At 46.2% G+C, this 23,148-nt stretch overlaps 1 protein-coding gene across 3 annotated transcripts in view; it reads left to right on the forward strand.

Annotated features, from left to right (window-relative positions):
- The window catches only part of LOC134342904 (protein TMEPAI-like), a 94,135-nt gene that overhangs the window by 59,487 nt on the left and 11,500 nt on the right, over positions 1-23,148 (forward strand). For 2 of the 3 annotated variants that reach the window (XM_063041584.1, XM_063041585.1), the window contains exons 2-3: positions 5,290-5,364; positions 14,289-14,443. In XM_063041584.1, the coding sequence (XP_062897654.1) occupies positions 5,290-5,364; positions 14,289-14,443 (230 nt within the window). The remainder of the gene's footprint in view (positions 1-5,289; positions 5,365-14,288; positions 14,444-23,148) is intronic. The other variant, XM_063041586.1, reaches the window with a different exon arrangement.

The following is a 23,148-nucleotide window of genomic DNA, read 5'->3' on the forward strand; positions in this document are numbered from 1 at the left end:
ATTGATCTCCAATTGTTAATTCAGGTGGAAAGTCAATGGGCCATTAAAATTACCCTGTAGAACATTGCTGCTTAACACTGAAGCGCTGATGCTGAGTTGTGGCCATTTGACTTGCCTGTTCATTTTTGCTTTCCAGTTTGTTGAGGGCAGCTGTTGTAAGCACAAGGATGAGAGAGGGTGCAGAGCATTTGTAGGTGAGGTGATGCCTCTGACTTTGCCAGACAAGTTGGAAACTTGCCACCAACAGTAACAGGCTATGTTAAACCAACCAATGTAACCAAAGAGTGCGTACTCTGGGCACCTCAGAGTAGACCTCATTTACAGAAACAGTCAGTTAGTTATGTAGCTCTTGCTGGAGGGCTTAATTTCTCCCTGTGCTGCAGTATAAAATCTGTGGGGTGTCAGCATCTTCACCAGCTCTCCGTGCAAGTCAGCAGACGGAGAGGGGGGGTGGGGAAGGGTTTGCAAGTCCTTCAGAGGTCACACTCACCTGAAAGCACTGTGCTTCCTAGAACTGTCTGTCCCCAGTGATATTCCATCACTGACTTAGCAGATTTCCTCCTTTTGTTGTTTAAAAAAATATTTCAGGTTAATGGTGGTTATGATCTCGAATAGGGAGGAACGATCAGATTGCAAGGTTCATTGGTAGCTGGAAGTCTGCATCCTGTGTTTATAGTGTGAGATACCCAGTTTACAAGGCAGCCAGCACAATGTTTTGTCTCTGTGTTTGATCGGGATGGACAGATAAACTAGGTGTGGACATGTTTGCTAGTCTTTGTGCTGCTGGTTAATTTTAGAAGTGTTGCATTAAATTGACGTGTCAGTGGAGGGGGGAGGTTGTGCTTGTGTGCATTTTACCCACTACTTGTGTCCATTTCTCCCAAACAACCTCCCCCTCCCAATTATTATATTGATTGGTTCCTGAGCTGTCACTATCTGATAAGGGGGGAGGGGTGGGGAGAGGAGAGGCAGAACTCAAGGCCCTCCATTGTGTGGTTTCTGAAGTGTTTGGGTTGTCTGAGTTGAGGGCATTAATTAATGCAGTTGCCATCGTTGAGTGGGAAGACTTTGAATCAGGTTTAATATCACTGGCATATGTTGCGAAATTTATTGTTTTGCAGTAGCAGTAAATTATAAAAAAAACTTATAAATTACAATAAGTTTGTGTGTGTGTATATATGTATGTGTGTGTGTATATATGTGTGTGTGTGTGTGTATGTGTGTGTGTATGTATATATGTGTATGTGTGTGTGTGTATATATATGTGTCTGTCTCTCTCTAATAAGTAGTGCAAAAAGAGAGGGATAAAAATACTGAGATAGTATTCATGGTTTCATTGTCCATTCATAAATCTGAAGGCAAAGGAGAAGAAGCTGTTCGTGGAACGTTGAGTGTTTGTAGTCTGAGGCTCCTGTCCCACCTTCTTGATATTAGCGATGGGAAGAGGGCAGGTCCTGACTGACAGGTCCGTAGTGATGGATACCACCTTCTGAAGATGCCCTCTATGTTGGGGAGGCTAGTGCTCACCATAGAGCTGGCTGACTTGACAACTTTCTGCAGCTTATTCTGATCCTGTGCAGTGCCCCCCCCCCCCGACACCAGGCGGTGACGTGACCAGTTAGAATGCTCTCCATGGTACATGTGTAGAAATTTGCATGTGTCATACCAAGTCTCCTCAAACACAGGGATAACTCCTACAAATGGCACAATCCTCCAATTGTTACCCCCCCCCACCCCATTATGTTCTAGAAGGGCTAAAGGTAATGAGTTTGCATTTCATTTTGAAACAGATTTTTAAAAGGACAGATGTCCTTTTAAAATAAGTCGTGATGTCCTTAGAAGGGCCGAGATGGCCTGTTTCCATGCTGTAATTGTTCTATGTCTCTGAATGTGAGCCTGGAAGGATTTTAACAAAAATGGCTCCCATCTTTTTTCCCCCTTTTAATGGAGTTGTCTCTTGTTTTCATTATTCACCCATGCAAAAATACAAGCTGCACAAGAGCCTTGCTTTTTTTTCTTGGAGGTTTTGGGGGGCGGGGGAGGGGGAAAATGCAGACTGAAACCTCAAGGGGCTGTGTCCAAAGGTCACAGATTTCCTCTTAACGTGGCAGGGCTTCAGCTGGCAAACGGGGTTCTTGTGAAACTGCAGCATCTGTACACAAGAATGTAAATAACGTTCACCAAAACACTACTGCAGTGAAGACAACACAAAGATAAAATTGTTGCGGCTGCAATTTTTTTTCTTCTCCCACCTCCTCATTTCATGCTTCTACCAGCATTTGGGTTTCGAGGGATTTGCAGGATTTATCTCACTAAAATAGGAACTTGTGCCAAATTCACCTCCCTTCAGTACCTTTAACCATTTCCTGGGAGTTATTAATTTTAGTCTAGCATCCTTGATATTCATGTGAAGGGTTTCTAGCTCCCTCTGTTACTCCCATTGTTCATATTTTCACACAAGACTCTTAAGAGATGGACGAGGGAGACTTGGGACTGAAGAACAGTTTCAGCTTGTGTTCCCTTGCCCCATTTCTGTTCCTCAGATTTGCGCAGTGCTGGGATTAAGTGCATCAGACACAGGCAGAATTCCGCTGTCTGCAGTATTACGTAGCAGCTTGGACGGATGGCTCGCTCAGCGAGGATTCCTCCAACTGCAGAGAAAGTCCAAAGCTCCCCATTCTCTCTCTCTCTCTCTCTCTCTCTCTCTCTCTCTCTCTCTCTCTCTCTCTCTCTCTCTCTCTCTCCTCCCTCCCCACCCGCCCCCACCACCCAAAACTCATTGAATGAAGAGCACAACAGATTTCACTGTTCGCTGTTTTAAGGGGGCCTCCTTTTCCTTCTGCCTGCACAGTAGACAGACAGACAGGCATGTGACAAATGTAGGTCAAAAGTGATCTGTTACTTCACATCTACATAAACAGTAGCCAGCTCTCACTGAAAGAGAGACCGTCTCTGCTGCTCCAAGTTAATTCACTCAGCTCATTGAATAAAAAGAACGAGCCTTTTGTATCCTCACTTACGCAGTCTGCCGTGGTCTCCACAGAGAGCTGAGAATTGTCAATGTCTGACTCTCCCCTCTTGATCTACAACACTTTTCTCCTGCAACTTCAGTGTATTTGTGGATCTTTGTTAGGCTTGTGTTCTATAAAATTAGTTCTATCCAGAGGGCTGTATCAGATGGAGCTGGGAAGTAAGATTCAGTCCCTCCTGAGGGAGTGGTTTCACTCCAGTTAAGGGGTGGTAGTACGGGTTGTGTTAAATTCTGACACATGGGATGCGCCCTACTACATGTCCCTTGCCCAAGTGCAACAAAATCTATGAGGAGTATTTGCTCTGTTATCGTCAATGCAATGAGAATGTCAATTCGCAACATTCCCTTCAACCTGTCTTGAGAGTGTCAGCTTCCTATAGGTGCAACAAATGATCTGCTAGAGGAACCCAGCGACAGAGCGGCACCTGTGGGAAAGAAAGGAGTTGTTGACGTTTTTTGGGTTAAGAGCCTGCATCAGGACCTGCTGAGTTCCTCCAGCAGAGTGTTGCTCCAGATTCCAACATCTGCAACCCTTAGAGAGACAGAAATTGGTCATTGGTCAGTAAGCAGAAGATTGCAGGGAATTCCAAAGACTAGGACACATCACTGGTCCTTCATTATAGATCTAAATCCTGGCACTCCCTCACCAAGAGCACTATAGGAGCACCTACACCAGAGGGACTGCGGTTGTCAGGAAGACGGAGGTTGAGCACTGCCTTCTGAGGAACAGTTGGGGGCAGACCACGGTGTGAGGGGAAAAAAATAAACTTTGTATAAAGAAAGCACGTGGATCTGAGCATGAGAGGGTTCATCAATGTTAATGTGGCAAAACAGCAGATACAATGCTGGGGTAAACACAGAGACATCCTCCAGATGCTGGACAGCTTGAGCAGTAGACGCAAAACTCAGCAGGTCAGGCAGCATCTGTGGAGGGAATAGAACAGTTGACATTTCAGGACTGAAGAAAAGCCCGCAAGGCCAACTGTTTATTCTCTTTGGTAGTTGCTCCAGCATGTTGTACGTGTTGCACAATGTAAGGGTGTGCAGCTTCACACCAGTGGGTCTGGTGGAGTCAGGAGCTGTGAACTTGGTCCTGGTCTCCATCCAAAGGTGGAACTGATGAGGTGAAACACAATTCCAATGGGGCAAAGTTAAAGGCCAGTGATAAAGATAGGCATTACTGAAACATTTTCTTAATCAATTGAACTCTTCTCTGGTCATGGTGCAGGATGAGGTTAGGTTGATGGCCTGTGGTGTTCAGGGTGGGGTTGCTGGTCTGAGTGAGCTGGTGTAGGGGTGCTCGGTGCTCCCAAACACTTTTGTTGAAGGGATGGAATAGAATTGTCAGACACACTTCAGGTTCTGAAAGATATTGAGAGTTGCTATACAGCAGGCAGTGTTATCCATTCTTGAAGATAAATTTACCTGACCAAATGTGCATGTCTGTGCTTTTGTAAGTAATGCACATTGTAGATCCTGTACAACATAGTAAATGAATCCAGGTGAGTTGACCACAATGGTGTCAGGTGCTCACAGAACCTCCTGGTTCTGTTGTTATTTCTCACTGTCTAACATCTGCTGCGAACCTAAGGGAAAGATTTGCTTTCATAATCCTCTCTAGTCTTTGCTTTTTTTTTGTGTGTGAAAAGCACTTCATCAGTGCCAAGTTTAATGACATTTTGGTTCCAAGTAAAGTCCATACCTGTAAACCAGGCTTAGAACAGCATGTCTCCTTTTTGGTTACTAGATTTTATTTTGCCCAAAGTACACCTGGCTTCCCTCTGTGCCTGTTGAAATCTCTCTCTCTTCTTCCGCCCCCCCCCCACACACCACATCCCCACCCCCTGCAATTCCTTTGTTGTCACCATCCCTGCAATGGGTTGGTAGGAAATAACAACTTTTTGAGTTGCACTTCCCATCCTGTTTCTCAGCAGTGTATCTTTTAATGGATAATGAGCTGCAGGTTATGGCGAGATGATGAAAGTGCAGGTTAAAAGAATATTGAAGGAGGGGCGAGAGTGGAGTGGTTTTGTTTCTGCAGTGCTTCGGGCCCTGACAACTGGAGGCATGCCCCCTGTGGTACGGCCTTGAATTCTGGGTTCCACTGAAGGCCAGAATGCTGAGACACAAGTGAATGGTAGGGCTGGTGGAAGTTACAACCAGAGTCACTACTGGAGTATGAAAGCCTGTTTTATTTCACTTTTTATGGAACCAAATTTGTTATTTTCTGATCTACCTTTCCTTTCTAATAAATGCAGAATCGAATTTGCTACCACGTGGAGAGGTTGAAGCTAATAGCACAGATAAACACATGAGGGAGGAAGGAACTAGAGGTATGTGCAGATGTGGGGGGTGGTTTAGATGAAGAGAGTTGGGAAGAGACTGGTTGGGAACATAAATGACAACATAGACTGTTAGAGCTAGTTGGCTGTTTCTATGTTGTGCATTTTGTGTAGGTCTCGAACATTTACCACCACTCGATTGTTGTGGGTTTCAGCAGGCACTTTACAGTAAAACGGCCCTAAGCACAAGGGATCGATTCATGACCCTTTCCCACTTGGTTCTGGTCATCTCAGGCTGGCAGAAGAGTGGGGGAAAAATCATGACCAGACTCTTCCCATTCATTATTTCGAGATGAATATCGTCAACGTGCATTGTTCAAAGTATCTGCAAGTCTTTAAAATACTTTTATAGAAATGCTGTCTATTTTATTGTCACTATCTCTCATCAGATAAATTTATTTGAAATGTTTAATTCATGCATTTCCTTTGGTCTTTCTTTTTATGCTGATAGTTTACGTTGGTGTCGTTGTGTCCATTGGTAACCCAAAGTACTCGATGCAGTCAATGTACAGTAAATCAGCAAAGATCCTGTGTACAGGCTTGTTCATTAAACAGCATAGAAGTTTTTTTTCCTAACGTATTGCAGAGATGTGAAGAAATGCCATGGCACTCTGCTGAGCAAGGGATTTGTGTAGTGTCCTTACCACTGTCGTCAAAACACAAGGACACCCTTGCCTTCTGCAAAGTGTCTGGGGGAACGATGATATCTGCCTGTCTTCCATCTGCAGAGGAGGCCGTGTGCAAATGGAGCGATGTGGGAGTTTTCTTGCACACCCTCCAGAGCACTTCACAGTTGAGGTGGTGTCGCTGTGTAGTGTAAGAAATGCAGCAGTAAATTTAATCTTCCATTTTATATATATATATTTAAAAAAATCCCTGTGATCATGACCACACCATCCAGAGATCTGAGCACGCCATCCAGAGTTTTCAGTGTTGTCTGAAGGATCAGTGGGGAAAACCTTTGGGTGAGATGTCATTCTGGATGCACCTAGCTTATCCTGTTTGGTAGGGAAATCTTCATGGATATCCTGGACAATGCTTATCCTTGTGGTTTACTTGTGATATGTATGGGTTGCGTTTAAAAGTGTATCTATTAGTTGTTGCAAGTGCTTGATCTGTCTGTGATTATGGAAGTCGTGAGGTAAGCGCTGTTCTCTGGTACGACACTAACTCGGAGCATCGCTTCAGTCTTCCATGTCGAGGTGCAATCCCAGACCGGTTCCTTGGTGCAGTGAGACTCCCTCACAGCGTCTGGTGTGGGTGACAGAATCCACACGCCATTACAGATCTCCTCACAAACTGAGCCATGGGCCAGGTCTGACCTGACCATCTAAAGCAGCATTCTTACATCACAGGAATTAGCACGTGGGAAGCTGGCTGTGTGGGTACAAACCTCTCCCTTTCAGAACGGAGCCGTGAGTGATGGCTGTAGAATCACGGGGCATGGTATGGAGAATTGACCAAGTGCTAGTCAATGGGATTGTTGTTGTTCCTTCTCGCGCCTTGTGGCGCATCGAGCGGCATTTTTTCCGTATCTGTAGCATTTGACTTTTTTTAATGAGGCCGAGTTGCTAGCTCGATGCTCGACCCAGCATGGGTGGAAAGCTTGCAAGGAGCCGGCCGGATTCAAACTCGGGACAATTCACCTCGAAGTCCAGTTGGCAAGGTAATAGATTAGTGTAGGCGTATGCTTAGTGGTTAGCTTGGACTCAGGGGGCTGAAGGGTATGTTTCTCTTTTCCACAGAGATATTCACATTTGTGTTGGTCGAGAATTAACCATCTAGTTCCGGCCACCACCCCCTCCCTCCATACTTCTGAGACTGGGTTTGTCGCTCTGCAGGTCATGCCTCTCAGAGTACATACCCAGGCACTGTTTAAGTACAATGAAGATCATTGTCTGTCCCACGCTTTCAGACAATAAGTTCCAGACACCCACCACATCTTTTAGATTTTTATATTTTTTTAAAATGTGCTCCTCCCCTCTAACCCTTCTACCAATCACTTCATTTCAAGGTTGGCCTTCATCACCGGCGTGGGTGGTGGGGGGGAGGCATTTCTAGTCACTGTCTTAACCCCCCCCCCCTTTCCCATGGCTAGTCAAAGTGAAGGAGGATGTTCAGGATTGTGTCAAGAACCTCCATTCCCTGCTTCCAAGAGCACATGGACACTCTGCATCAGTAGCAGAAGGAGTGAATTGCCTCACACCTACCTCCTGTACCAAGAGTCTGCACTTCTCACTGGGGTTAGCTTATCTACCAAACCCAAAGGGTTGCCCAAGACAATGGTCAAAGACCATCATAACCATTATTCTTTAACACCCTTAATTACATCCTCCTCTACAAATAAAACAATCCCAGCCTAGCCAATCTTCCTACAGAGCTGCAGTTTTCCTAAGCGAGTGGCACCCTTGTAAATTCCTCCCTCTTCTCCAGCCCAATCATGTCTCTCCTGCATCCAGAACTCTGAAGTGCTGTAACTATGTTCTATGTCAGCCCCCTACACCAAAGATTTTTTTCCGAACCATACACTTGGGAGCCAAAGTTCGACCTGAGCATTTTGCACTCTTGAGAGAGGTTAAGAATTTATTTGGGCTGAATACATTTTGTGTTCCTCCTCATTCACAACTCCATTGCAGTTAAAACACAAACCAGTAAAGTTGTGGTGGTAGGGTTTTTAAAAAGACACATAACTAGCTGAGGGTTGCTACCCAGTGATAATCCATCCATTATAGTACCAGCACAGGGACTGGGTGATGCACCCCTCACCCTGATGAGAAGATGTATACTGTGAATATTATTAAACCTGTGTTCTCTTTTGTCAGGAGTTATTAAATTGTTGGTGCTGCATGTTGTTGGCAAGTAAAATTCCATTCTCGCCAGCCAGCCAGACATGCTCCCCAGAGCCACTTTACCCTGCTTTGTGAAATCTCCCGAAGCCTTCACTCTTTTTGCAGTGAGCTAATCGGAGGGAGCTGCTGCTCAGGGAAGAGAGGATAAATGAATCACTGGGCCCAGCCAAAAGTGAGTCAGCAGGGAGCTGATTGTCAGAATGTAAATGAGCTCTCTCCACCGTCGCGCCACATAGAAAGCTGTCATTAGCCCAGATTAGATTTTCATAAAATTCAGACAGTTTAAGGTTTTAATATTTGATGTTTGCACGCTGCCCAGAGAGTGCAGAGTGATGGATTAGTTTAGGAAGGGGTTTGCATTGCTGTTGTTTGGAATAACAATTTTAATGTTTTGAGCACTTATCTGCCATTGAAAGCCACAGCCTGATGTTGGGGTAGGTGGGACAGGAAGCCAATCCCTCCCTCCTTTTCATTCTATCCTTTAGTCTCTTTGTGTCTCATTCTCTCGCTCTCCCCTATAACTCTGGACAATGACATTGTTTGGAAGTGTACCTTAGGCATAAAATAAGGATTAGGAGAATGGGCAAAGAAGTGGCAGATGGAGCACAATGCAGGGAAGTGTATGGTCATGCACTTTGCTAGAAGCAATAAAGGAGTAGTCTCTTTTCTAAACGGAGAACAAATTCAGAAATTGGAGGTGCAGAAGGGCTCGGGAGTCCCAGTGCAGGATGCCTAAAGGTTAATGTGCAGGTTGTCAGTAGGAAGGCAAATGCAATGTTAGTATTCGTTTCCAGAGGGCTAGAATGTGAAAGCAAGGATATGATGTGGAAGGATTATAAGGCCATAATTTGAAGTATTGTGAGCAGTTCTGGACTTCATATCTAAGAAAAGATGTGCTAGCATTGTAGAGGATTCAGAGGAGGTTTATGCAAATTATCTCAGAAATGAAAGGGTTAAGATATGCTCCCTCTGGGACTGTACTCACTGGAGTTTACAAGAATGAAGGGGGTGGTCTCATTGAAATTCACCGAATATTGAAAGGCCTAAATAAGAGTGGATGTGGAGAGGATGTTTCCAGTCTATGACCAGAGGGCACAGCCTCAGAATAAAAGGGCGTCCCTTTAGAACAGAAATGAAGTCGGTGGTGAATCCGTGGAATTTATTGCCACAGATGGCTGTGGAGGCCAAGTCATTGGGTATAGTTAAAAGCAGAGGTTAGTTAATAAGGGTATCAAAGGTTATGGAGAGAAGGCAGAAGAATGGGGAGAGGGGAAAAGTAAACCAGCTGTGATCGAACGGCAAAGCAGACTCGATGGACTAAATTTTGCTCCTCTAACTTGTCTTCTGGATAACATCGCCTTGCTTGAAGATCAGTGTTTATTAGGCTACGTTTGCTGGACTTATCTTTCACACACTGCCAGTCTCGTTCTTACATATCAAATGTCATAGATCTTTGTAGAGCTACCCACTCTGGAGTCCAACCCTTCCGACATGCTGCTGTCCTTGCCCACTTTGAGCTCTGGCACACTTCATTGCCGCAGCTCGTTAGACTCATTAAACCCACAGTCCAGGGTCCAGGCTTCCATTCCCACCGCCCATCATTGCCCAGGCTGAAGGGTGGCAGAGATGAAATGTCAGTAGTAAAGATCATAAACGAAAAGAAGGCAGTCCTTGGATTGCCACTGGTATCTGAAAGTTTGTGTAAACGGCAGGAAGCAACCAGGTTAATGAGGTGGTGGAATGATCCATGAAAGGATTAAATTCAAGCCAGCCTGTTGAGGTTAGTCACGTAATACAGATGAGGGATTTAAAGATGATGATGCAGGCTTTAAAAGAAGGTATTTCCTAAATTGGCCAATCTCTGATAAACTGGCTATGGAAATGGGCAGGGACAAGTGTGGTAGGACATCTGCTGTAAACCATCCTGTGCAGAACCAGGACTTGGACAAGAAGACTGGGTCCATGCTGCTGTTGTAAAAGCCAGTGGTCAGAAAACAAATGATTTGGTGCCTGAGACTTAATACAGAGAAAGTGAACTCTTTGTGATTTGTTTAAATGAGTTGAATGAGGAAGTAGACTGGTGAGTTAGTAAGTTTGCAGATGACATAAAAGTTAGTGAAGTTCCAGGAGGTTACTGTAGGATACAATGGGACATTGGCAGAGTGCAGAACCGGGCTGAGAAGTAGCAGATGGAGTTCAACCCGGAAAACTGTGAAGTGATTTACTTTAGAAGGTCGAACTTGAAGGCAGAATAGAGGGCTATGACAGCTGTGTGGACAGGGAGATCTTTGGTTCCATGTCCATGGATCCTTCAAAGTCGCTATGCAAGTTGATAGGGTGGTTAAGAAGGTGTATGGTATGTTGGCCTTCATTAGTCTGGGGATTGAGTTCAAGAGCCGTGAAGTATTGTTGTAGTGGTCTTCTCATGATGGGCATGATGTGGAAGCTTTAAAGAGGGTGCAGAGGAGATTGACCAGGACACTGTCAAGATTAGACTGTATGTCTTATAAGGATAGGTTGAACAAGCTAGGGCTTTTCTCTTTGGAGCAAAGAAGGATGACTTGATAAAGGTGTATAAGGTAACGAGGCATAGGTAGACAGACCAACTAACTTTTTGTAATAGGCTAATACAAGAGGACATCACTTTAAGGTGATTGAAGAAAGTATATGGGGATATCAGAACTGTATGTTACAGAGTGATATGTGCATGGATCACACTGCCAATGGTGGGCATTTAAAAAACACTTTGATAGGCATGTGGGTTGGGGGAATAATTATTAGAGGTTTATGTTGGAGGGAAGGGTTAGATTGATGTTGGAATAGGTTACAAGGTCGGTATAACATGGGCTAAAGAGCCTGTAGTGTTCTATGAACAGTATCTGGGTATTAATGAGTTTGTGGTTTGTGTACAACTTGCTCTCACACACAAAAGCCCATCCTTCTATAACCACTGAGTGATGGGAGCAATCAGCGGTATTCACATATCATTCTGCAGTGAAGTGGGTCTGCACGTTTATGTCATGTTCCTTGCTGCATTTATTATTAGACACCAGAAAAGGAAAATAGTACACTAACCTCGATTGCACATCCTTCCCCGGCATTCAGAGCCACTCTGACTACTATTAAACATCTATCAACAGTCCCCAAGGACAAATTACTAGTGAAAAATTGAGCAAGGTCTCCTGCTAATTGAATAGTAATAGTGATTAGCAGCCGCTCTGCTCTAATCACTCACTGCTGCTGCTTCTCCCTTCTACAAGAAGGGAGACTGGGCTGTGCGAGAATGCTTCACACTCCACCTTCAGGCACGCTCTTCATTTAAATCCTTTTTTTATCCTTTGCCCCACTGCACTGCCTTTGAGAATGAGTGGTCCTGGTCTTCCAGGGTTGTTGGTTTTTTTTTGAGGAGGCTGTGTGTGAAAGGTTTGAATTGATGGGTTAGTTTTATTCCAGAATGACAGCAGAATGTTCAAATATTTTCACAACTTTTTTTGTTTGGCAAATGTTAGAGTTGATGCTTTTACACTGCATGTACATCTTTTTTCTTCAGCAACAGCACCCAGATCTCTTATGGGTAAAGTTCTAGCCAGTCAACGCAATTCACCAACAATTACAGCACAATACAGGCCCTTCAGCCCACAATGTTGCACTGACCTTTTAAATTACCCTAAGTCGGTCTAACCCTTCCCTCCCACATAGCCCTCTATTTTTCTATCATCCATGTGCCAATCTAAGAGTTTCTTAAATGCCCCTAATGTATCTGCCTCTACCTCCACCCCTGGCTGGATGCTCCATGCACCCACCACATTTTGTGCTGCTTTTTTTAAAAAAAACTTTCCTGTGACACACCCCCTCCCCCGTTCAATCACCTTAAAATTGTGCTTCCCCACATTAGCCATTTGTATTCTAGGAAAATGTTTTTAGTTATAGCCCAAATCTATGCCACTCCTACACCTCTGTCAAGTCACCTCTCATCCCCTTTGCTCCAAAGAGGGAAAATGCCAGCTTGATCAGCCTACAAGACGTGCTCTTTAATCCAGGTAAATCTCCTCTGCACCCTCTAAAACTTCCACATCCTTCCTATAATGTGGTGACTAGAACTGAACACAGCATTCCAAAATCCGTATAGCAGTAGACTAAGTTTCCATCTGCCGGAATTCAAGGAGAGCCGCCTCAAACTGGATCGGCCACCTCGTCAAAGGACGTCCTGAATTCTGAAGTGAGCACCAGTTGTGGGTCTTTGCACGGCTGAATGCAGCATTTGGGCTTTGTACATCTCAGCGTCGGAGTGAACCATAGTTGTAAGGTGCAGTGATATTTAAGGTCATCTAAACCAGTTTCCTTAAATGTCACTCGTTCTTAGGCTGTAGGCAGTGGAGGGATAACAGACTGCAACTGCAGTAATTTCTTGAGATCTGGTTTTTGGGTGCCTGCATTATGTCCCTGTAGAATGAGTGGAGAAAAGTCACTAGGCACATCATTGCCTTGCTGGCTTGTTGAAAGAACTATCCAATAGTCCTTGCTCTTCTCTGTAGCCCTGGAATGTCAGAGATTTTCAGAGACTGTTTGGACATTCAGTTAAGCCTGCGTCTGCCACCTTTGGAGGGCTCCAGATTATTATTTGCCTCAAATAGGGAAATGCATTTCCATCTGGTTATTGTACCATTATCTATGTGCTTTGGTTACTAACCCTCCTTCCAGTAATCAAAACTGTTACCACTGCTGTCTGTAAGTAGTTTCTATCACGCAAGTTTCTCTTTACCTGTGACCATGTAAGCTTATTCCGGGTGCTCCAATTTGCTGCTCCATTACAAAGATGTACGGGTTAGGTGGCTAATTGCTCACGTGTGTGTGATTGGGTTGTGCAGGCTCACTGGGCCAGAAGGGCCTGTTACCATGTTGTGTCTCTAATTAAATAAACAAGATTTATAATATCCTCCTTCTCAAAGAGGATATGCAGTTGCAGTCCATGGCTTGGGAAGTCAGTTGAACACCCTCCCAAGTTCAGTAATGTTTCTTTGGACTGGTATAAAGTTGTGGAACAGTCGAGAATGGGAATTGTTCCTTCAGTCCACCAGGCCTATGCCAACCATTAACCATCGCTTACACTTATCTTGTGTTTACCCCCTTTTTTCTCTCTCTCATCCTTCAAATTTCTCTTGTATTTTACCTTTTACTATTCAAGTTTAGGACATCCAAAAGCAGTCCCTGTTGCTGCATTAAATGTTGTCAACCAGCAGTCTGACACGCTGGTGTCATTTTCAGAGATCAGTGTCAGCCAGGTCACCTACAACTCCATAATGAGCTGCCTTGGTTCTAGATTTAATTTGTATACTTAGCCCAAGAAATGTTTAGGATGGGATAGACTAGAGTTTGTGCCTGTATAACAGCCAGTTCCGGTCTGGGAACTATCAGATAATAAACAGTTTGCTTTCCTGAGCCTGTGGAGCAGCTGAAGTTGTGTATCACCTTTGTATAGAGTGTGGGCTTCAGTATATTTCTGGGCCAGCATCTCCCCGCTCTAGTGACTCTGCTGTCCAGGCATGAGGTGACAATTTAGTCCCAATAAGTATCACCTTGATTTGGGTTCCTCATTGTGCCTGAGACAGCTGTTTCGCCTCCATCCAGTGTGCATTCACACCGCAGTCTCCGACCCTCGTTGGTGGGGGGGGGAGGGTTGTGAACAATGACGCTTAGCCCTTGCCTGTCTCCAAACGAACTGACCCAGGCGTCAGTGTGGAATGTAGAGTTATACAGTGACAGACCTATTCCCACCAGGTGTGGGTGTATGTGTGTCCTTAACTCCTGGTGGAGTCGTCTGGCGCCGTCATGACAAGCTTTTGGTATGCTCATTGTACGGCGTGTCTTGGGCATCTGAAACCTGGTGGAGCCCGTCCCTCTCCAGGAATGTGCCCCAGTGTTATAGTGATGGTCTGTCTCTGTCTCTCAATAAATCGTGAGGTGAGGTGTTCTCTAGATGGTGGTTTCTGTGGGGGGGGGGGCGGGGTGCTTTCTCTGATCTGTTCCCTGCACTGTCTCACGTTGCCCTTCTGCTTTCTGTTACAGCGGAGTTGGAGTTTGTGCAGATAATGGTGATAGTGGTGGTGATGATAGTGATGGTCGTGGTGATCACCTGCCTCCTCAACCACTACAAACTCTCCACGCGGTCCTTAATAAACCGACAGAGCCAAATGCGAAGGCAAGAAGGCAACCTGCAGTCGGTAAGATGCCCGGCTAGAACCTACGCCCTTTGGGGGTTACCTCAGTGCAAAGCGAATTCAGTAAATAGGATAATTTGTGAGTTGAAATCACCAGACCCAGCTTCAGACGTCCCAACATATAGTGCAAGTTCTGAAGTGCCTTTGTCATGTAAAACACTTGCCTTTGTCATGATAGAGACACCAACACCTCAGCCCTGCTCAAAAGGAGACACAAACAGCCTGCTAATTTGTTCTTAATGACGTTCATTGAGGGGGAGAAATGTTTCCCAAGACAACAGGGGGAACTCCCATTGGTCTCCGATCAGTTTCGTCACCTGGGAAAGCAATGGAACCGCCTGCAAAGAGCAGTGTCTGCGCTCTGTGTCGAAGTACGAGGAACCAGCCTAGAGTGTTGGTGGAACTCGAGCCTGCAGCATCTGACTCGGGCAAATTCCACCAACAGCTGGCCACATGCTATCAATCGAGGCACGCCCAGAAAGTCGAGGCGGCCCAGCATTGTTTTCATACCTAAATCTGATGAATGGCAGGGTGTCTGCTGTGGTTTTTGTAATGAGCAACTGCCCTGCCCTCCCGTCCCAGTCCCAGTCCCAGCTCCTGTGTGGATGACGCGTATTCCAGCTCCAGCTGCGGCTTCTGCCGGTGATGAGGGTTAAATTCATAACTCTGGTTTCCTGTCTCCGGAGGAAGTTTACCAGAAAGATCCTGGGAATGAAGGGGTTAACATATGAGAAGGTTTTTGTCTGTACTGGCTGGAGTTTAGAAGGATTGGGGGGTGGGGTAGGTGTTGATATTTCAGTGAACCCTACCAAATACTGAAAGGCCTCTATAGAGTGGACGCAGAGGAAGTTCCCAATAGTGGGAGAGTCTCGGACCAGAGGGCACAGCCTCTGAATAGGATGTTCTTTTAGAGCCAATGCGGAGGAATTTCTTTGGCCAAAATCTGGAATTTGTCGTCATGGATGGCTATAGTCTAGTTAAAGCATATTTTACTAGGTTCTTGATTAGTAAGGGTATCAAAGGCAGGAAAATGGGGTTGGGAGAGAAAATCATTCAGCCATGTTTAAATAACAAAACAAATTTGATGGGCCAAATGGCCAAGATTCTGATTCTATGTCTATGGTTCTGGAAGGTATGTGTGGAGTTGGAGGGGAAGAGATCTGCTGAAGAAGTGGGCCTTGTATCTAAGGGCTCACTCCGCTCCATCTACAGACACAGCCTGCCCACTGTTGAAGATGTGTCTTAAGAAGGCAGTATCCATCATTAAGGACTGCCACCGTCTGGGACACACCCTCATTTCTGTCATCAGGGACAAGTACAGGAACCTCAACACCCACTCTCAACATTTTTTTTAGGAACTGCTTCTTCCCCTCTGCCATCAGATATCTGGAACAGTCCGTGAGCGCAGCCTTGCCCTCTTTACTGTGACTTGTGCTAACTTTTGTCTTGTGCTGTACTGCTGCCACAGAGCTGCTTTCATGACGCATGTCAGTGATAGTAAACTTGATTCTGAATCTGGAGAAAATTCACAAGAATGATCCCGGGAATGAATGGGTTAACCAATGAAGACCGTTTGATGCCTCTGGGCCTGTACTCAATGGAGCTCAGAAAGACGAGGGAGGATCTTATTGAAACCTTACTGAAAAGCCTGGATAGATTGGGCGAGGGGAGGATGTTTCCATCGGTAGGGAAGTCTGATGGAAGGACACAGCCTCAGAATAAAGGGGCATCCCTTTAAAAGTGAGGAAAGGGGAAATGTCTTCAGCTAGAGGGTGGTGAATCTGTGGAATTCACTGCCATGGAGTGCTGCGGAGGCCAAGTCATTGGATGTATTTGAGGCTGAGGTGGGTAGGTTCTTGATTGAAAAGGAGGTTAAGAAGGTGGGAGAAAAGGGTTGGGGGAGAGAAATGTCAGCCATGATTGAATGGTAGAGCAGACTCGATGGGCTGAATGGCCTGCTGCCGCTGCATCTTATGGTTGTGTGGAAAGGCTGAGCAATAACAGAGCTGTGTTAATGAATGACCTTTCATCACTGCCTGGACCTGTGGGCGGGTACAGACGAAGGCTCATGCAAGCAGTAATTGACTGGTGGCCTGCCTGGAACAGTACCAGATAGAGCACGCAGCACTGGAAAGGGCTCCGAGTCACCAGAGCACTTTCACAGTGGCATTTGTACACTGCGGGTCCATGTACAGCCCTGCGTCTCAGCCCCATGCTGCCAGGGGGGTGTGCCCTGTACCAGGTGCCATCTTGGACTGCCAGGTGCATGTGGTGCTGCCACAGATGGAAGTTGGTAGCTGGCTTCTGCCGTGTGTGCTGTGCAGCGTGAAAGTGACCCAGATAGTGAGGCTGCCTGTGTAGAACCAGTCCCTCCCTGCTCGATGACCTGGAGGCTACAAACAACCCCTCATTGCCCGTAGATGCTGCACACGACTGCAGCTCCATTAACCGTAGGTGAGCATTCTGCACTCTAAGTACTCGGGCAAGTGAGTCCCACATTACAGGGATGGTGAAGGCGTGTGGCTTCAGGCTCCACTCTCTGGAATGAGTGTGGTGTCACCTGTGTTCCACACTGCACCTGGCCTTCTGTGCTGTGCATCAACACCTCCACCTCCATCTGTTTTCCATCACATTTCCCTTAACACTGCTGCTGCGCAGTCACTGGGTTATGGTCACAGAAACAGGGCCACTGGCCATGCCAGCCTGGTCTTCGGCCAATCCTGTCTACCTGCACCCAGACCACAAGCCCTCCACATCTCTCACACTGTCTCCCACTGTCGCTGGCAACTTGTTCCATGCTCACACCACCATCTGAGTGAAAAGGTTCCCTCTCCAGTTCCCTTAAATATTTCACCGTCACAATCTTTGCTGATTTGATTTGACACATGATGTATTTCACTGTATGTTTCGATGTTCACGTGACAAAGCTAATCATTGTATACCTCTATAACATCCCCCTTATTCTCCTGCACGCTGTGGAATAAAGTCCTAGCCTTTTCAAACTTTCCCTATAACTCCAGTCGTCAAGGGTCGTTGCAACATCAGTGTAAATTTTCTTTGCACTCTTTTAAGCTTATTGGTATCTTTCCTTATGAAGCCAGGAGTGTTTGTACTCTGCAGTTCGCGTTGTTCCTCTCCCTGGCTACGAGCGGCATACAGAGCAGAATGTCCCTGATAACTAATCCAAATTGTCCACAGGTCACCCACTCTGGTATTGTCAGTCTCCCCGGCCTCCCACCCGGTCTTGCAGCAGAGTGGTTTATTGTTGCCACACGTACCGAGATACTGTGGAAAGATTTTTTTGTGTGCCGTCCAGACGGATTATGCCATGCATAATTAAATCATGCGAAATGTAGTGTGCAGGTAGTCGAAGGGTAAAGGCCACAACAACATCAGTTGGGAAATTGAGATTTTGTCTTTTAAGCTATGACAGGTCCAGTCAAGAGTCTGATAACAGTGGGGTAGGAGCTGTCCTTAAGCCTAGTGGCACTTGTTCACAGACTTTTGTACCTTTTGCTGGACAGGAAAGGGGAGAAGAGACGGAAGAGGAGAGAATGAAAAGGATAGCAAGGCCCTTGAATAGGTTGGCTGCCTTCAACCTCTGCCACTCTGGGCCAGTGTAGCAAGAGTCCAATCGGAGCTTGGTCTCACTGGAGAAAGAGGTTTGGGGAGACCTGGCACATCCAGTTTTACTCCTGTTGCATACTGTGTGCACTGCCCTGTTCCAGAGAGGGGCATTGCGCAGCTGCGTTTTGTTACCCGTCCATAGATCCAGGGTCGATGTTGTTCAACTGGTACAATGATTCGCAGTCTCAGACCTCACAGAAATTGGGCTGGCTTTCCAAGTGTGGCTAACTGGCTTTCATGTGTTTGATTCCCCCAAGAGCCATCTGCTCCCGTTGCTGCAGTGTAGATACCATTTATCGAGACTGCTTATTCAGACTTCCACGTGCCATTTGCTTCGAATTGACACCCTTTCTGATCCACTTTCTCACTCATTCCCTATCTCGCACAGAGCCAAAGAACCCCGAGCTGTAACCTCCCTTCAGGGTGAACTTGGGGTCAGATCGAAACTCGGGATCAATTCTTTTTATAGTTATTGCATAATTCCAAAGGTATTTTGTGCTGGAGAGGAAGTTTCTGCTAGACTGGAAATGACTGAGTTTGTACTGGAATGAGTGTCAAAGGAGTTTGCATAGCAGTGAAATCTTTGATTTCATGAACAATCCTGGGCCTAACATGTGCTTTTATCAAAGCTGATTTGCATTCCCTTTGGAAGAGTGTGTTGGGAAGTACATGCATAAACCTGTTCCAAGTGGCAGCTCACCACTTTGGGGAAAATTGCCAGCCGTTTCGGAAAACTGAGCCACTGGGAATTCCCAGCAATTTCCCCTCTGCTTGGAAGGTGCTGTTAGGTTTTTGTTGAATACTGTGTGTGGTAGCAGTAGTATCACCAACAGTTCTGTTCCGGGTAAGGGACCAGCTGACTGACAAGGCAGGACGTCAGTGGTGAAAGGGAAGCCAGGTCCTCCAACCTGTTAGTGCAACAGCCCCTTATAATCTCTCCTTGGGTTCAGCAGTTGTCCCCATGCAATCACCATTATCCTGCCTAACATTTCACAGTGCACCCGTGGATTTGCTTCGTGCCAGCCACCTCCTGCCCTGCACAGATGGTTCCTGGCATGCCTGTGAAAGCCAGCGAGGGAGGTCGATTTCCAATTGTGTTGCATGCGGTTACTTCTGTCGCGAGTGTCGTGTGGTCTCGGTGTGACCCAGGTGCTGAGGCTGTGCCTGTTTGCTCTGTTTATGGTGCTCTTTGCCCGCAAGTCACCGGTGTTTAATAAAGATGAGAAAATCTGCAGCTTCTGGAAATCCAAGCAACACACGCAGAATGCTGAAGGAACTCATCGGGCCGGGCAGCATCTATGGAAAAGAGTAAACAGTCGACGATTCGGGCCGAGACCCTTCATCAAGACTCAACTCAGCCCGAAACATTGGCTGTTTTACTCTTTTTCCGTTGTGACATTTAATAAATCCAGGCCAATATTGAGGGAGTGTCACACTACCCAAGCCACAATCCTTCATGTGTTGTCCTTGCATGCTAAAGTGGCTCAGCTGGCAAGGTGGCTGCTTCACAGCACCTGCGACCCAGGTTCCATCCTGACCTCGGGCACTGTCTGTGTGGAGTTCGCATGTCCTCCTAACTACGTGGGTTCCCTGTGAGTGCTCAGCTTTCTGCCCATGGCCCAGGTCCATGAAGGTCAGTAGGTTCATGGGTCATTGTAAATAGCCCCTGGAATTGGGTGAATGGCAGAATCTGGGGTCGGGGAGAGTTGTTTGGGATAAAATGGGATTAATGTAGGATCTGTTTCCGGGTCATTTCAGTGACATGAAGATTTGTAGCCATCCTAGAGCACTGAACAGTGTACTAATTTTTTTTTAAAACCCGCTTAGGAAATAATAAATCAGAAATACTCAGCAGGTTGGGCAGTATTTCAGGTCAAAGACCTGCCGGCAGAATGAGAAGCCAAGTGTGTTCTATGGTGCAGACAGGAAAGGGTGGAGACAGCAGGGTAAGGTGACGGGTGGAAACCAGGTAAATCACACTCTCTCTCACACATAGGAGCAGAATTAGATCATTCAGCTCATCGAGTCTGCTCTGCCATTTCATCATGGCTGATCCAATTTTCCCTCTCATCTTCTTCCTCCCCACCCCATATCCATTCATGCCCTGGCTAATTAAGAATCTATCAACCTCTGCCTTCAATATACATCATGACTTGCCCTCCACAGCTGCCTGTGGCAATGAATTCCAGGGATTCACTGCTCTCTGGCTAAAGAAATTCCTCCTCATCTCCGTTCTGAAAGGACACCCTCTATTCTGTGGCTGTGTCATCTGGTCTTAGAGTCTTCCACCACAGGAAACATCCTCTCCACATCCACTCTATCAAGGCCTTTCACCGTTCGATAGATTTCAATAAGGTCACCCCTCACTCTTGAATCCTAGTGGATATGCTAATGTTTATTCGATTTCTCTTTCCAGAGCTGCTGCCTGACCTGCTGGGTATTTCCAGCCTCCTGCTTTAGCTCAGATCTCCAGCTGCTGCTGCTTGCATCTCACAGATAGGGCATTTTTCTCTGTTTGCATCTCTTCTGCTGTCAGCTTTGACACGCGGGCCTCGCCGCCCTTTATCCGTCCCTGCCACCCGGTTTCACCTGGGACTTCACCTCATCACAGGCATTCTCCACCCCTGCTCCCTTCCCTGTAACGTAAAAACTCATCGCCCCGCTTGTCCCAGTGCTGATGATGAAAGGTCATTGACCTTAAACACCGGCTGTTTTTCTCTCTCAGCAAATGCTGCCTTGACCTGAGTGTTTCCAGCAATTTTAATTTAAATGCCTTTCTTTCAGGCTCCAGAGAGAGAGTTTCCCAAATTGTGTCTTGGCAACAATGGCTTTTTTTAGAACTCAGCAGAATAATTCAACATCGCTAGACTTGTCACTGAAACATCACGGGTTCCTCTGTTACAACCAGGAACAAGCGTAGACGTGTGATGTACGTTATTTGGCAGAGTAGCCAAATTGCAGCAGAGGATCAAAACTGTTTGTGGTTAGATTGACAGACGGACTTTGCCCAACATTGTGCAGGGTCATTTAATTGTTTCCGATGCTGCCGGTACAGCCTCCTCTACGTCACTGGACTCGATGCAGATGGTGGGGGTGGTGAGAAACCTCCATCGAGCACTTCTGCACCAGCCAGGATATCCTGGTGGCCACACATTTCAGTTCGGCTTCCCACCCCCATTCTGACATGTCTGTCCATGGCCACCTCTACTGGCACGATGAGGACAAACTCAGGATGAAGGAGTAACACCTCGTATTCTGTCTGTGCAATCTCCAACCCCTCTTCCTGTAACCACTCACTTCTGTTTTCTCTCCCCCCCCCCCATTTGTTTTTGTTTTCTCCATTCCGGTTACCCTCTCACCCCATCCTCGGTCTTTAACAGCTGCCCCTCACCTCCCTCGGGTTCCTCACCCCCTGCCGAGTTCCTTCAGCATTTTGTGCTTGGAGCTCGGCTCCGGCACACATCATCGGTGCACTTGTACACACTTGTGTAGCCGATGCAGCTGCACCACCCCCACACAGTGGCTGCTGAGGACACAGCCACCATTTTGTTGAACTGCAGCCACTCTGTCCACAAGCACTTGCTGGCGAGCTTTGCGTTGACCTAATTGTCCTGTCAGTTGAAAGGGTGGAGGCCCAGGGTCTTTCAGGTGAGGAGCAAAGTGAAACGAGTGCCCCTCGCGTGCCAAGGAGGAGCAGAATGTTAAGATGGTTGCTGCTGATGAAATGGTCATGGACTGTGACATTTACAGGTCCCTGCAGTGTTCGGCCACATGTAGACTTTCTCTTTGGAGCAAGGGACGCCCACAGTTGGTGAAAGGTTCAGCCCCTCTGTCTTTGGAGCAACACCACCACCTACTGGGAGCACAATTCATTGCACCCAGATCAGAATCACTGACATGTGCCTGAAATTTGTTGTTTTGTAGGCAGCAGCACAGTGCAAAACAAAATTATTGTAAGTTACAATAAAAAATAAAATGGTGCGAGGAGGTGCTTCTGAGCTAACCTGCTTTTTACAAATAATTGTAACAAAGAATGGTCAAGATATGTTTTACTGGGATCAGAACTGGTCAGTAATTTAAAATCTCCTTAGAGAGGAAAGTGACTTTATTAACTTCCACATAGAATAATTTGATACTCAGGCGAATAAATCTCAATATTTGCAAGCACGTTTATGGTAGAATGGGAAAGAGGAATGCAGGGAGAGGAAAGGCTGTGCTTTTAATTCTGCTTCAGACTTTAGTGTAAAAGTTGCAGTTTTCCTTGTCTGAGTTTTGCTTTTGTAAGTGCTTGACACTCTAACATCGTTGTGTTGAGATAAAATAGGGAAGAGGTGGGGGGAGAGGAAGGAGATAATTTCCCAGGGACAGGGTACTCTGTTCCTATGTAATGTACGGGAGATCCCTTGACTACAATGACGAGGCTGTAAAGATCTCAATACTTTTGTGCGACAGCTGGGTTAGAGAGCACAGGGAGGAATATGCACAGCTCCTATAAAACAGCCACTGTTGCTTTGCCTTCCTCACTAGTAGACAGCCTGCAGAATACATATGGTGATGTGGGTCTTCATTCTCCCTCCCACGTTGCGATTTTATGCCAAACCAATTATTTTTCAAACATTGTGCCTCAAAAGCATAGGAGCCAGGAGTAGGCCACTCGGCCCCTCAAACCTGCCCTGCTGTTCATTGTGATTTGTGGCTTATCTGTGCTAGGCCCATCTCCTCTTCTGCACTTGTTTCCTACAACCCTCAGGCCTCAATTGTCAGCTTTCGGTGGAGGGGGGAATAGAAAGTTACTTGAATATATTCTGTTTTAATAATAGATGGCTAGAGTTGTATTGCAGAACACCACACACCTGCCATCCCAACTAATTTTTTTGCTCTTTCTTGCATCCTGGGTCTCCTGTTCTCTATCAGGCATCCTTGTTCCTTTCTCCTTCCATGGGCTTAGAATTGGACATGGCTTGTTAAGCAATGGACTTCAGCATACAGCTGCTGGTTCAGAGCCAGCTACAGGATGTAAATATTAAGATCAAGAGTAGGAGAGTGGTTTCTTTTTTGCATGGGATACCTTGAGGCTTTGC

This window comes from Mobula hypostoma, chromosome 2 (assembly GCF_963921235.1).
Source record: "Mobula hypostoma chromosome 2, sMobHyp1.1, whole genome shotgun sequence".
In the NCBI taxonomy this organism is placed as follows: Eukaryota; Metazoa; Chordata; class Chondrichthyes; order Myliobatiformes; family Myliobatidae; genus Mobula; species Mobula hypostoma.